Source organism: Carassius carassius, chromosome 10, assembly GCF_963082965.1.
Source record: "Carassius carassius chromosome 10, fCarCar2.1, whole genome shotgun sequence".
Classification (NCBI taxonomy): domain Eukaryota; kingdom Metazoa; phylum Chordata; class Actinopteri; order Cypriniformes; family Cyprinidae; genus Carassius; species Carassius carassius.
In genome coordinates, this window is record NC_081764.1 from 412,507 (window position 1) to 428,295 (window position 15,789).

The 15,789-nt window shown below is 39.2% G+C and overlaps 2 protein-coding genes across 5 annotated transcripts in view; one reads left to right on the top strand and one right to left on the bottom strand.

Annotated features, from left to right (window-relative positions):
• The window catches only part of LOC132151205 (protein TMEPAI-like), an 18,382-nt gene extending 12,253 nt beyond the window's left edge, over positions 1 to 6,129 (bottom strand). The window contains exon 1 of one of the 2 annotated variants that reach the window (XM_059559316.1): positions 5,747 to 6,129. In XM_059559316.1, the coding sequence (XP_059415299.1) occupies positions 5,747 to 5,855 (109 nt within the window). In that variant the 5' untranslated portion in view covers positions 5,856 to 6,129. The remainder of the gene's footprint in view (positions 1 to 5,746) is intronic. The other variant, XM_059559317.1, reaches the window with a different exon arrangement.
• A 6,486-nt stretch (positions 6,130 to 12,615) lies between these two features.
• Positions 12,616 to 15,789, top strand: part of LOC132151479 (PRELI domain containing protein 3B-like) — a 401,075-nt gene continuing 397,901 nt past the window's right edge. For all 3 annotated transcript variants that reach the window (XR_009436411.1, XR_009436412.1, XM_059559590.1), the window contains exons 1-2: positions 12,616 to 12,772; positions 14,802 to 14,970. Coding sequence is in view for 1 of the 3 variants with exons in the window: in XM_059559590.1 (XP_059415573.1) it covers positions 12,633 to 12,772; positions 14,802 to 14,970 (309 nt within the window). In the remaining 2 variants the exon portion in view is untranslated. The remainder of the gene's footprint in view (positions 12,773 to 14,801; positions 14,971 to 15,789) is intronic.

Consider the following 15,789-nt stretch of genomic DNA (forward strand, 5'->3'; position numbering starts at 1 on the left):
TCTGGGTGAACTAAACCAGCTCCATGTTTCCAGGAAAAGCGTCTCAGATGTCCTGCTGCTTTATGAGACTGAAGTTCACCTGGGGCTGGATTTCTTCAGGCTTTGGTTCAGCCGTCAGCTCGACTCGGAGAGTAAATACACATTGGCAAACCAGTCCAGAAACACAGCGGATCCTCGCGGCTGTGCCAACAGCATTCAGCTTCACCTGAAACACTGCCAGAGCGCTTAATTATTAACTCACACACTCACACTGGAACTGTTCATGGAGACTAAAATAGCCAGCGCTCGCTGATATGAGTGTCTGAGCTTTATAACATATAACTCTGACAAGACAATCAGAGAATGAACCAATGTGACGGGACGAGTCTACTGTACTTACTGTACACACACACACACACACACACACACACACAGAAGATGAAGCAGCACATGCTCGAGGAAGATCACAGACTGGATCTCTCTCACGGCCGTGTGTGTACGGCGAACAGAGAGGACAGGGGAAAACCACAAAAGACTAGGAACGGAAGAAAAACAGGTTTCACAATTTCTCCTGATCTTCTGTAACCAGATCCTGATCCAAACCACACACGGTCCAGGCGTGTAGCCGCGTGTGACCGATACTGAGAGAGATGACGGAGCTGCGGTCGCAGACCAAACACCGAGACCAACACACACTGACACCAAACGCAGACACTAAAACTCTCAGGACATTATTCAGAACTGATGCCAATAGTTCGCTTTTCTTAAAGGCATAGTGCACCCAAAAATGAAAATTCTGTCATCATCTTGTTCCAAACTTGTACGAGTCTGTTTTACCTGTTGAACACACAAGAAGAGATTTTAAAGAATACTGGGAACCATACAGTTGACATTCTTCAAATTATCTTCTTTTGCGTTCAACAGAAGAAAGAAACTCGACACGAGGAGAGGATTTGGCTGAACTTTCCCTTGAAGAATAAATCTCTTAACTGGTACATTACTTATTAATATCTGAGGTTAAAATGAATAACAGAGCTCAATATATTTTATATATTTTCCAAACACTGATTGATCGATTGCATTCGACGTGATTCATTTCAGGAAGTGGTTCTGTATCTTTCAAAGCCTTCTGATGCTCATTCATCTTTATTTTGTGCTATAACTTGTATTAAAGTGGAAGAGATCTGTCACAACATAATTAAGAGCATCAAAACTGCATTTATTATTTGAATTTTGTAATAAAAATGTTATAATAATACTAATAGTTGATTGTTAACGTTTTTAAAATAAATCTTTTCTGCTCACCAAAGGCTGCAAAAATACAGTTAAAACAGTGAAATATTATTACAATTTAAAATAGATCAAAGACGTGAAGATTTCCGCATCAAAATACATTTATAACAGTGATTTTATCTCCATAGAAAGCACATTAAATGTAAGCAAAGTGTCTACTTTTAAGGTTCCAAATAAGTTTTTGGAGGATAAATGTCAACATTTGGTTGAAATAATGTTACAGTAAAAATTCAAACAACATGTTTATTCTGATGTGTTCATATTAAAATACATAAAAGAATAAGGGAGCATATACATTTTATTGCGTTTTAAATTAATAAAAAATTCTTACTGACAACTGGGGGAAACCTAGGACAGTGGCAAATTAAAAAAAAAATTATAATAAAATTACAACTAATTAGAATTTGGGGTTAAAGTCTTTAATATGTCATAAATGGATTTTTGTTGTAAATATACCTGACACCATCGTTACTCTGAATAACATTTCAGTGGATCTCTTCTGTAAATCAGGGAAAAATGTATGATATTTATTTTTTTCACAGAAAACCAAAAACAAAATTGTAATTAAATTAAACAAAAAACTTTTTTATTTTTATTTTTTTTTGGGGGGGGGGGGGGGGGGGGCATCAATTTAATCAGTATTACACTTATTGTTTTTATGCTTAAACCCTTTTCTAAAACTGTATTCATTTCTTTAACAAAGCTGAATTTTTCAATACAAAACAGTTACTGTAAATTGTAGAAACATTTCCCAGTATTACAATGTTTTCCTGTGTTTTTGATCAAATAAATGCAGCCTTGAAGAAAACATCTGAATTATTCCAAAGGTTTGAGCGTCAGTGTAGTCTCTGTTCCTCTGAAGTCACATGACAGTGTTTGTGAGGAGCAGACTCGAGGATCTGTGAGTTAATGACAGAAGGACACACTCTTCTGAGACACATGTTCTGGGGCGCAGCTGTTTCCTCTTCCTGTGCTGTGAAGAGCAGAACACAGCGGTGTGTTTCATCAGAGCCGGATCCACATACACACGTGTGTTTGTATCAGAGAGATCTGCCTCGGGCTTCAGAGACACAGCAATGCATCACGAGGTCAAGGACAGATAAATACTTAAAGACACCACAAACTCTGAATCAACAGACGAGCAGCGCAGACAAGTTTATGAGCAAACAGAGCTGAACGATTACTCCAAATCACCATGTGCAATTATCAAATCACAAAACCATTTCCCAAACTTGTAATGAGGAACGTTCATCAACAAAAGACCAACTGTGAGGCTTCCAGTAAAAAAAAAAGAAATGGAAGACTGATATAAATATCAGTATTGTAATTTTACAGTTGTAACATACAATAAAATTACTATTACTATATTATTTTTCTTAAATATTGATTTTTTTTTTATTTTACAGTGAAAGTTTCATTTTATTATTTTGCAAGCAAAGTAAGCGTGTATTTTTAAGTCACATTTTAAATTGCAATCATACATTTTTATCAGAATTTTTTTTTTTTCCGCAATTTGTTTTTTGGAGCCCTGTGAGCAAATAAATTCAGATATAATTGTTAAAGGTAGATTTCATTAAAAAAAAAAAAGCAGCAAATTCTGTCATCATTCACTAATCCTCATGTCATTTAAATACAGAAGACGTCTTCAAAACACAAATTACAATATTTTTAATGAAACTGCTTCAAAATGTTCCTAAAGTCATTTATTTTTAATTAGACTTTTATTCACACATGATGGAATGTTATAATAATGGAATTTTCATTTTTGGATGAACTATCCCTTTAATGTGAATATTGGCCTTTAGAGATGTTAGGTGTTCAGGCCAGGACTCTGAGTTACAGTAAACTTCCTGTTTCGTGGCAAAACATCGAAATTTGTCAGGCCACCAGGGACATGCCCTTCAACGAAAACTCAAGATCTTCTCAATTTAACATCACAATGGCCTTATGATTACACTCACCAAATTTGAAGATGATCAGATTAAAATTGTAGGAGGAGTGCGTTGAAAATGGCAAAAACTCGTACAGGAAATTCGAAATGGCTGACTTCCTGTTGCGTTTAGGACTTTGCTCCGAGAGACTTTTTTGTAGGTGTTGGGACGTTACATGCATGTACTGAATTTCATACTCGTACGTGAAATGTAGTGGGTGGGGTGCTTCGTTGAAATGTTATAGGTGGCGCTATCGAGCCACTTTGCCACACCCAACTCCGAAACCCAAATCAGATTTACATTTTGCCAGTTTTGTTGCGCGTGCAAAGTTTTGTGAGTTTTCGAGCATGTTTAGGCCTTCAAAAATGTGATTCACTTTGGAGAAACATGTGTCCTCGCACATATTTTATTATCATCTACTAAAAGCACTGAGGAAGTGCAGCGGTTTTCCAGTGACACTAAGAAACATGTTTTTCTGATGCATCTTCAGCTGATCTGTCTGCATGAAGTTCCTCTTTAAAAAAATTTTTTTTTTAAATCTCAGTATAACTGACAACCAGATTAAATGAGTGACACTTTTTTTCTCTTGTTTGGAAGAAAACTCATCCCGTCTTCCCCTGAAGGGACAATCTGGTCTGTTTCCTGTAAGTGAGGATCTGATCTGATCTGATCTGATCTGCTGGTGTTCAGTGTGTGTGTCACTGATGCATCGAGACACAAACTCATCAGCACTGGAGAGGAAGAGGCTCGGGTTCCCGTAAACACTCAGTGGGGGGCGTCTCATTTGTGTTTCTCACTAACCCCTCCTGCTTATCCTGACACATACGGGTGAAGATCTCACACACGCACGCAATTTAAAGATAGAGATGCAACACCAGAACAAAAACTTTCTTAAAATGACACATTGCATAATTCCTGTAATGGAAATTGGGGAAAATAAAACAGAATTTGGTGGGGGGGTGAAAATTAACATGCAATTAAATGCAAAACATCTTAATGGTCTTAAAAACAGTCATGCAGAATGTTTTCCTTTGATTTCTACTCTGAGACGTCACGTCTATATCTGTGTGTCTTTATTGAACTCTTCATGTTCACAGAGGCCAGGAGAGATTGAGAGATGCTTATATTTAACAGATGCTGACACACGTCTATCACTCAATCTCTCCTGCCTTCAGCGATCATGAATGAAGCGAGCGAGAGCACAGAGGTAATGACTTAAAGTAGTTTGGCCAATAGCGTGCAGGCATTTTACACAATCGACCAATCATGGCGGAGAGAAGGCGGGATCCACAGAGAACAAACACAAATAAGACAAAAACTGGATATTATAGTCAACTTAGAAATCCCAGTCAGGACGTGTCTGGGAAAAAAAGACACAGAAGCAAACTAAAAATAATCACTCGAGAAACAAGTCAAATCAGAACAAACACTGACTGATTTGATGAACTAGACATCAGCAGCAGACTTGCTTTCATCTTCATCAGGTCAGGCGTGACTGAGAGTCTGTCTAGACAAACAAGGACAAGACAACATCTGAAAACAGAGAACAGAGATACTAGAGACGTCTTCAAGGAACATTATTTATAACTGGACAGCAAGTTCTGCTCAGGAACTCAACAGACCTTTTCCCAAGACACCGAGTTCTTACTGATATCACCTTGTTATTTGTTCAGCTTTTCCTTTAGAAAAGATTACTTAGAAACTGGATACAGATTTTGCAAGAGGGTTAATCACGCCGCGTTCTCAAAGAGAATTCCACGAATGAGCGAGTCTGCTGGACAACAACACGGGCAGCTGTCTGAACAATGAGTTAGTCACTACACATGAAGAATTAGTCGGGCAACTCCCAGCTGAGGATTTCAGAGCAGACAGAACGTCACACAAACATCCGTCTGAGAGCAAACCACATCTGAGAACACTTCAGACCTGCATGCTTATGAAAAATGTGCACATTATTACATCATAATATTATCACGAGAGAGGAAACTGCAGTGTCTTCCACCACTAATTTTGCCATCATTTACTCATATTGTTCCAAAACGTCTTTCTTCTGTTAAAAGCAATATCGAATATTTTGAAGAATGAATTAAACTTACTAATAATCTTTCACAGCAGGATTAAACCTACAGAAGCCAATGGGGACTAGATTCTTCCAAATATCTGTTGCGTTGAAATGAGGCTAAAAGGTGTACAGATATCACTCTTACTCAGTTTTAAACAGAAACATCTCCACAATCACATCATAACTCATGATGATCGCGGACTCGCACGAGTCTGTCTGTCACTGACCGCTTCACCTACGAACCGGATCCTTACGCGACCTAAACTAATCCGCGTCGAAACTTTCTGAGGAGTTTATCTGAGAGGTTACCCAACAAATAATTAGTCTAAATAGCCAAGTAACAACATAAATATAAATCGCGTGATTAAATAAATGGCTGTTAAAATGAACAAAGATAGCGAACGCCGATTCGAATCGAACTGAAGTGTGACCAGCGCCGCGATTCGCGTCGTTTAGTGAAGAAACGCTCCTGGATACTCACTGATCGCCATACTCTGGAATGAAGTGCAGGATCTCTTGCAGTTACACGTACAGGAGACATTGGTGTGGGTGTCGGTGGTTCCGTTCATCAGACCCATGAAGCTGAACATTGGGGGAATCTCACGGATCGACGCGGAAAACGGACGAACATTGACGCAGGCTTTTCCTCTTCTTTCTTCCAGGCAGCTGTGGAGCGGCTTTCCTTTAGCCTCCGACCCCCCACCCCCTTCCCGATGTCTGGCTTCTGTCCTCCAGTATTCCCGGTGTTATTCCCGGGGTTGTTCCCAGACGGTTTGTTTTAATAGTCCAGCCGTCTGCTCTGCGCGCACCTCATTCAAGTCCAAGTTGGCTGGGGACCAGAGGGGGCGGGGCTAGCGCGGGGGGCGGGGCTTAGAGGCAGACAGCAGCACGTCACTGCCAGACTTGGCCTTTCAGGGAGTGCATGAGCCAATCAGAGTCAAACGGGAGAGACGCACTGTTCACATTAGAAAACACGCGTTTAGAGTTTATATGTGGGAAAGAATTACCAAGGCTATTACAGGCCGATTTAAAGACACTCGTTTATTACCAGTGCTTGAAATGCTTGAAATATGAATTAGAAACGTGATCACGCATTGTGAAATATGAACATGATTCATATGTTCAGTGTGAGTGTCACAGTGCTCCTCACTCCATCTCTGAGCTACATTTGACAGAACAAGCGGCATCCTCTGGCCAAAAACGCAATTTCTTGGCATAGTTCAGCCAAAAACGGCAATGTGCTCACACTCTAACATGTAGATGATGTAATAGATAACATATAGAGTTCCTGTAACTCAATTGGTAGAGCATTGCGCTGTGAAGCGCAAGGTTGGGGGTTCGATTCCCCGGAACGCATGATAGGTGTGTAATGCACTGTAAGTCGCTTTGGATAAACGCGTCTGCTAAATGCATACATTTAGATGAGTTTGTTTCTTCATCAGATTTGTAGAAATGTTGCATTGCATTAGTGTCTCATCAATGGATGCTCTGAAGTGAATGGGTGCCGACAGAATAACAGCTGATAAAAACAACAAAAGTAATCCACAGCACTCCAGTCCATCAGTTAACATCTGGAGAAGACAAAAGATGAAACACATCCAATACATAAAGTCTATAATCCATAATAACACTTCCTCCAGTGAAAAAGTGCATCTCCTGTTGTCTCTCACATCAAATTCCAGACACATATTTGTTTAGAGCTGTTTAAACGCTGCTTGAGCGTGAGGACATTTTCAGCACATTTTCATTTTGCGCTAATTCCTATAAAGTTATGGTAAAATTTGTGTACAGAAACTTAAACATATTTAATAAAACTTTACTTAAAAACTTTAAACTAAAACCAAAGCTCTAGACTAATATTAAATGTCATTATTGTGTAATGCAAACAGTTCCAGTGTGTTTGCTGAAGCGGATGGCCACACCTATACATATAGCTTCTTAACACATTAGAATAGTTCAGTATAGTTTGTTCAGCATGTCTGAGCAACACCGTGAAAGGTGCATCCATCTGCATCACAATCTGACCTCTGTCAGGCTCTCAGTGACCCCAAACGTAGTGTTTACATTTATGCATTTTCCAGACACTTTTATTGAAGGTGACTTACATTGCATTCGAGGTATTACAACTGATCAGTTCATGAATTACCTGGGAATCGAAGCCATGACCTTGTGAGAAACAAGATCAGAATAGTGAGACTTTTTTCTTATTGCATAACAGTGTATATCTTACAAATTGCGTCTTATATAAACACACACACACACACACACACTAACAAACACACACACACACACACACACTAACACACACACACACACACACACACACACTAACACACACACACACACACACACACACACACACACTAACACACACACACACACACAAACACACACACACACACAAACACACACACACACACACACACACACACACACACAGATGCATGTATGCAGACCCTCTCTAACACACACACACACACACACACACACACACACTAACACACACACACACACACACACAAACACACACACACACACAAACACACACACACACACACACACACACACACACACACAGATGCATGTATGCAGACTCTCTCTAACACACACACACACACACACACACACACTTTTTGTGGACAGTCACATACTACAGGAATTGACTGGATAGCTGCAGTAGTGGAATGACAAATGCATCAGGCAACAGTGATTAAAACACATGTAACCTTGACTCTGAGGTATCAGCCTGGCATTATGGGCTGCAGGAGTGTGTGTGTGTGTGTGTGTGTGTGTGAGAGTGTGTGTGCTGTGATGAGCTCATGTCTGGCTCTTTCACACCAGCGCTCGCTCTTTCAGCTCATTACAGTCGCTCATTGCTTACACAACACTATTTATGCTGGTTTTTCTGTTTACTGATCATCTGAAGGCCTGAGATCTCTTCAGCTCTTCTGTGTCCTGATCAGACTCTGGCTCTCTGAGGTCACAATCTGTCTGAGACCTTAAGAGACGATGATTCATACGGCTGGACGCTCACATGATGTTAGAAAGCAAAATCCACTGAGCAACAGTTTCCTCTTTGTCTTAATCCATTTGATCCAGAAATAGAGCGGAAGAGCTCAGCGTTACTGAGATGAACACACAGTTCAGGATAGAAAGTTTATGAAACCTCATGTTCGAATGTTACATATATGACATTTCCATGAGTGAAATATATTGTCAAATAAAGTAAAAACATATTAGAAACATGATTTTGCTCATTTGACACATATGTGGAGTATTCAGACATCTCTGTCTCTTTCTCTCTCTGTGTTATTGTGTCTGTCTGCCTCTCGTTTGCTGTAATCAGTTGTCTAGACATACACCTGAGAGTCTGCCACTTCATGATGTCTGGATCATTCAGAGGGAATCTCTCCTTTTGCTTCTGTCTTCAGCTGTATTTATAGCTGCATTAGAGACACAAACCACCTAGATCTGTGTGTGTGAGAGAGAGAGAGACTCAAACTGAGAGGAAGACGTGTGAAGAGAGCGATGGAGGAAACATCAGAGACAAGAAATGAGAAAAGATCATAAATGCTGTGGAAGAGAAAACCGAGACGAGGGCAGATACAGAGAGACATCAGTCCATTTGGAATCATGCAGGACTGATAATGAGACACACACACACACACACACACACACACACACACACACTCTGTCTGTCTGGTCTCTCAGTCATCTGACCCAAATGAAGTGTTCTGAGAGGAATAACGATGAAGCGGCGCATGATGTGACTTGACTGAACAAATGCATCACGCTGCAGGAAATACAGCGTCTAGACTTCAGGAAAGAGAGATTCGTTTCATTATTTCTCTGATTCTGCTGTCAGAGATTATTACAGAGTTGAAAGTCTGTGTCTGGAGGAGAGGAGAGAAATACAGAAACAACCTTCAGTTCTTTTGATATTTTCACATTAGATCAAAATCAGCACAAGAAATGGTTCAGTTTGTAAAAATGCTGTTCATCATTTTTGTATGAAAAAATCATTTTGCAAGGAAGCAGAAGGATATATTATTATTATGAAGTAGTAATAATAATGATTATATAAGTTTATACATTTATATGTGTTCCTGTAGCTCAATTGGTAGAGCATTGCGTTATCAAGTGTAAGGTTTGGGGTTCGATTCCCCGGAAACACATCATATGTAAAAATTGATAGCCTTAATGGACTGTAAGTCGCTTTGGATAAAAGTGTCTGCTAAATGCGTACATTTAATTTAATCTGCTAAATGCATAAATGTAATACATTTATTCATATAATATAAACAGCATAAAATCATGCATGGTGAGGACAGCCCCATGTATGATTTCAAGCATGATTAAAATTATGCATCATGCATTTATAATTTGGCCTATTGTTGGGGAAATCAATATAGCTCCACTTCAACATTTTCAGTACAGACAGTAGAGAACATATAACATAATCAAGAAATTGAAAATGAAGAGGAATATATATGACAGAATAGGTAAAGTGTCATAAAGTCAAGGAAATATATTTTTTCAAAGTTGTAAATAAATATAATTGAAGTATGTTTAACAAGAAAATACTATTTTGGGTTTACTACTTAAAAATGTCCAGTAAGTGTCACAGTTTTTGTCATTTTTAGTTAAATTTACAAGCAATTTGGGAATGAAATAGAGCACAGGAGGTTTCTCTAGAATATGACTTTATAAACTATATTTCAGGATAGATTGTGTTGTGTTTTTATTTACAAATCATCAACATAAGACAAAATGTATTTTATAACCCCTATGAATGCAGGATTTAACACCCACATGACAATTAAACCAGCAGCATCAGATGTTGTCATGGAAACAAGCCTGTGTAGATGGAGATTCGCTCACGTTTGTGGCTCACAATAACATTTTAAAAAGTAAGAACAACCACAAAGATCAGCTGTTCTTGACCCTCAAGTTTGTCTGTGTGTGTTTGTGTGTGTGTGTGTGTGTGACGTCGCTCTGTCCTTTCATCTGCTCTGTGACCGTCTGAACGCCTCTGAGTGCTGTGAGGTCGATACTCATCCTTTACTTCATCAACGTCAGTCAGCTTTCATCCTGATGCTCAAACCCACACACACACGTCACTCACACGTCTCTCTCTCTCACACACACACACACACACACACACACCTGAGCGGTCACAGAAAATCACATCAAATGTAAAACAGAGGAATGATGTTGACGTCCATAAAGGTATTTATTTAAAGCATATGTCAAAATAAATATGGTTAAGTAAATAAAACAAAGGTTATCAATAAAAAAAGTCTAAAATCTAGAAGCAGCACCAGCACCAGCTCAGCTCGACAGTACACAAGTGAGGCCAGAGATTCTGCTCAAGTACTGCTACAGTAACTCTGTCTGATCTGGGGAAGTCGTGGCCTAATGGTTAGAGAGTCTGACTTGCAATTGAAGGGTTGTGAGTTCGAGTCTCGGGCCGGCAGGAATTGTGGGTGGGGGGAGTGCATGTACAGTTCTCTCTCCACCCTCAGTAACACGACTTAGGTGCCCTTGAGCAAGGCATCGAACATCTAAATGCTCCCCAGGCGCCGCAGAATAAATGGCTGCCCACTGCTCACATGTGTGTTCACTGCTGTGTGTGTGTGGGGGTGTGTGTGTGTGTGTGTGCACTTCGGATGGGTTAAATGCAGAGCATGAATTCTGAGTATGGGTCACCATACTTGGCTGTATGTCACGTCACTTTTAACACAGTTCACTATTATACACTTATTTGTCACTCTTACTAATTGGAACATGCCAGGATTTAAAAAAAAAAAAATTATTATAAATGAACTCTTGCCTCACCATAAGATTAATAAATAAGTACATGAGAATTAAGACCAAGAGTTAAATCCAACATAAAACATAAAGGATTGATAAAACCAAAAACATATTTGGCAAAAACATTTCTATAAATTAACTAAAGTGATCTCTGTGCCACACGCTTGTCCACTCAGCTAAAACAGAAAATATACACCAGAAAACCACACGTAAATATTATAGACTGCATAAGAACAGTAAGTACACAAAACAATAATGTTATACTATCAAAGATCTCTCCAGCTCTCTCTCTCTCTCTCTCACACACACACACACACACACACACACACACACACACAAAGAGAAACATATCATCCAACAGACCTACCTCTGAATGTAACAGAACGCAAGCAGCGCCACCTGCTGGGGAAATCAATTACTGTGTCCAGAAAAGACTGAAGCTGAAATGTAAATATCTAAGAAAAAGAGTTGATGTTTAACATTTTACTTAATATGCTTTTCCTCACCCTTAAATATGTAATTATTTCAACCCACATTTATACATCATTACTAATTTTATTATTATTATTTTAAAATATTAATTAATAATAAAAAAGTGATATAAATTCATTGTTTTGAGACATCCATACAATATTTATCTTGCTAATATTATGTTTCCAGTAGTTTTATTAATATTATATAAAAGAATTATATTATATTATAATATAATATTATATAATATTATTCATTCAAGCTGCTTAAATTGCTGCATTTTCAACAGATATAATATTGATATATATTATATGTTCATTCATACGTTTCACATAATTTTTCGTTTTTGCTGCAAAGACTTGGAAGATATTTTTCACTAGTAAAAACACAGATACTATAAATAAACATGGACTAGAACAGCATTATAATCCATCATCACCTGATTCTCACACCAATGAAATTAATCATGAATTAATATCCCATTAAAACAGAACCTGGTTTACTGAAGATTTCCGTTTGATCATATTGAACCTAAAAGATGTTAAAGAGTTGTTAATGAGTTTCCACTTTCTAAAAGGACCTGCTGAAGACATATCAAACCCGACATAAGCTATAACATGACAGGAGTGAATGAGGATTGCAGATGTTTGGTTTGTACTCTTCATCTGCTGTATGTCTGTCACATGCTCGTGCTTTATGTCTGTTCACCATCACTAGCAGTCAAAGGTCGGGAAACAAAGACTAAATTTACGTTTCATGTGAACTTGTAGACTACGTATATGTATGGGGTACGACTTTGTTGAAACTAAAAACTAAAAGTGACCTTCTCATGTCACGTGATGAATGAATGAATGACCTCGAGCTCTGCGAGAGAAATGAGGCGGTGTAACCTTTACGCTTTAATTACCTGTACATTATGTGCTCTAGAAACACCTGACGCAACGCTCTCTATCATGTAATACTCTCGTACTGAACTTTAATGGCTGTTCCATTAGTGCGCACATTCTCCGGCCGGGAGATTTTTCCATTCAGATTCCGCGGCTCTGATTGGTCGAGCCACCTCCTGCGCTAGTACGTGCGTAATGGTGGGCGGGGCCTGTGCGTCGGTGTTCTCTCGAACAAACAGCGGAAGCGGCAGAGTGTCACCGAACAGCGCTCGCGCATTAAACATCTATAATACAACGAGAACCATGAAGATCTGGACGTCAGAACACGTTTTCAAGTGAGTGAAGGTCTTGTTTGTCGGTTTATTGCGTTGGAGTGGTCACGTGAGCGGGTTTAGTGTGTCTGAGGGAAAGGCGCGCCAATGCGTCCAACGGCTTCCTGTCAGCTTAGTAAAAATATGTTGTTTTTTCAATCTTTACGGTATTTATCCGGTTCTAATGAGGTAACATCATGGTACCAAAAGTGTTAGGAATGTAAAAGTTGATTTAGTGACAAACGTTACGTTACTTGCATGCTAATACAGTCAGTCAGAATGTGCAGTGAATGACTTTAATCGACAAAACTGAAGATTAATCACTAAAGATTAATAGTTATAACTAAATACTACAGTTAAAATACTCAGTGTTTGCTGAATGAATGAGATAAGCAATTGTGAGTAATTAGCGGGTTAGTTACACAATCTAACCGGCACCCATAGACTCGTAAAGAATGACAGATAATTGTTAGTGAGTTTAGCTTCACAGATTTGGATCCTCTTTTCAGTTTGTGTGGAATAAAGGTTGGATTTCATCAGTTTCAGTCCTAAGTACTCTACAGAGGTGTCAGTTTGCTCTGGGTCAGTAGGACACTACTGTGGTGAAGGAATGCGTGAACTCTGACCCCACGTTCCATTGCATAACTCTCCTTGACTGCGAGTGCGCGCGACCTTTTCCCTACATGCACCTCCCGTTACACGTCACGCGTCATGTGACCCGCTGACGGTCTCCCAGGCAACCGTATGTCGGAATGCAGGAGTTCAGCTGTTTATGTCAGAGCTCCTGCGCAGTCTGGAAAAGTATGGTATGATTTTATTTCCAAGTGTGGAAAAGTATGGAAAAAAGAAAACAGAGTATGGAAAAATAATTGCACATTAAATGCACACAGCGTCAGGCCATCTCATGTCATGGTTTCTCTGCTGCCTCAAAGGCTGTAAATTGCACACTAGGCCTTGATATTAGAGTTACTACACTGAGGAAAACCACGTTTCTCTGTTAATTCATGTGCATCCATTCTCTCATTTTCTTCATAGTAAGATGGCAGTGGTGCACAAATGAATTAGGTTATAGTATATTAGACTAGAAAATATGTGTAAGTGAGAAAAATATTCCTGTGTGCATGTGTTTCTCAAGGGCACGGAAAACATTTTCTTGTGTGCATGCAGAAGTCTGTATGCATGAAATCAATGAAAAAAAACCTGAGAAAATCAAAATATTTATAGTTGACTGTAATTTGTACCAAATATAAAGCTTTAAAGAATTCTGTATGAACCATTTAAGTTCAATATGGTCTGATAATATTCTGAGAGGAAACTTTTTTTTCTTTTTTGTGTGGATAATTTTGGCAGTATTCTCTCAGAAAATAAAGTTTGAGCTCAGATCAATAAGGCCTATAATCAACCCCAATATTTGGTATTAATACTGGATAATATGAAATTCACAAGCAATTTTTGTAGGCTGGTAATTTTTGAACAGGAGCACCTCAAGTGTAACAAGGTGGCGGAAAAAATCCCCAAAAAGTACACAAAATATTTTTGTGAAGTCGTTCTAACGTGTGAGCCAAGTCAGTGAGTTTTAGTCTAATCTGATAACATTAACATAACTTAAGGGTTAAATCGAGGTGTCCTTTTGACACCGATGCACACGTTATGCATTCTTAATGTTGAAAGCAGACTATCATCAGAAGTTTTTTCAATGTCTTTTTGACATTTTAGTTCTTTCAAACGGTTTCACTTTGCATTTCTTAAAGAAGTTAAAGAAGTGTTTTTGTGGTTGTGATTTAAAGCAGTGGTTGAATCAGATGTTCATCAAAGCTCTTCCTGTTTCTGATCTGTCAGTGAATGAATGGCTCGTAATGTCCTGTGGTCACATCGCAGACGTAACGTGGCTCGTGATGGCTTTAACCGGCTCCTCAGTAATCATGTTATGGTTCATTATGGGTGCATTATGTAACACCGTCATATTGCGCTTCAGCTCTAATAAAAGACCCTGAATGTCCCACAATGTCTTTGGCTCCCGCAATGCTAACGTTTCTGTTTGTGTCTCTCACAGCCATCCGTGGGAAACCGTGACCAAAGCTGCCATGCAGAAGTACCCGAACCCCATGAACCCCAGCGTGTTTGGCGTGGACGTCTTGGACCGTAATGTGGACCAGCAGGGACGGCTTCACAGCAAACGTCTTCTCAGCACTGAATGGGGTCTGCCGTCCATCGTGCGATCGGTACAGACTCCTGCTTTTCTTCTAGATAAGAGACTAATCTGATTGCTTGTTTGATTAAATTACATGTTTGATGGAATTAAAGCAAGCAGCTGACATTAATCTCTAAAGCGTAAGGAGCTCTCAGTAGCTCTTTGTTCTCGTCACGTTTGGTGGAAAACATTGAGCCAAAGCTAGACCTGCCGAACACTGAATGAACTCCGAGTTCAGTCCTGCTGATTTGAGATGTTCCTGTCCTAGCTATGGGAAAACTTCAGCTCTTCCTGCTGTGATTCCCAGCGGCTGTAGCTTCAGTTCTTCACTGAATGGTTATATGGGTCTGGTTATTCGTCCGCACATGTCGTCCTGGTGTCTGGTTTCTGAATCAAGTGTCCCGCTGTGACCTGAGTCATCCGGTCGTCCTTGAGCCGTCGCATTCATTCAGACTGTCGGAGGTTATCATGGGACCAGAACTTTCCATTATGAGTCCTAGAGCTCCAGTCAGTATGTTATTAGTACTTCACTGACTCCGCAATAATGAGGAATGGTGGAAATCCAGTTCATGAGATTTTTGAATTCCAGGCCTTCAAGTTTATTTATTTAGCACTTCACACAATACAAGCAGCTTCACAGAAAACGCATGTTTCAATGTTACAATGTTACACTCTTTAAATACTAATAACTCTGAGAGAGCAAACACATCTCACTAGATAATAATGAAGGATGTTTCTGATTGTTTCATAGCTGAACTGCACTCAAGACTTTGAGATTACGGTTTCTTTTCCCTCATCATATTTGATTAATGTTTGCTGTAATTAGTCTCCGAAAGTATTTAAAGAATCA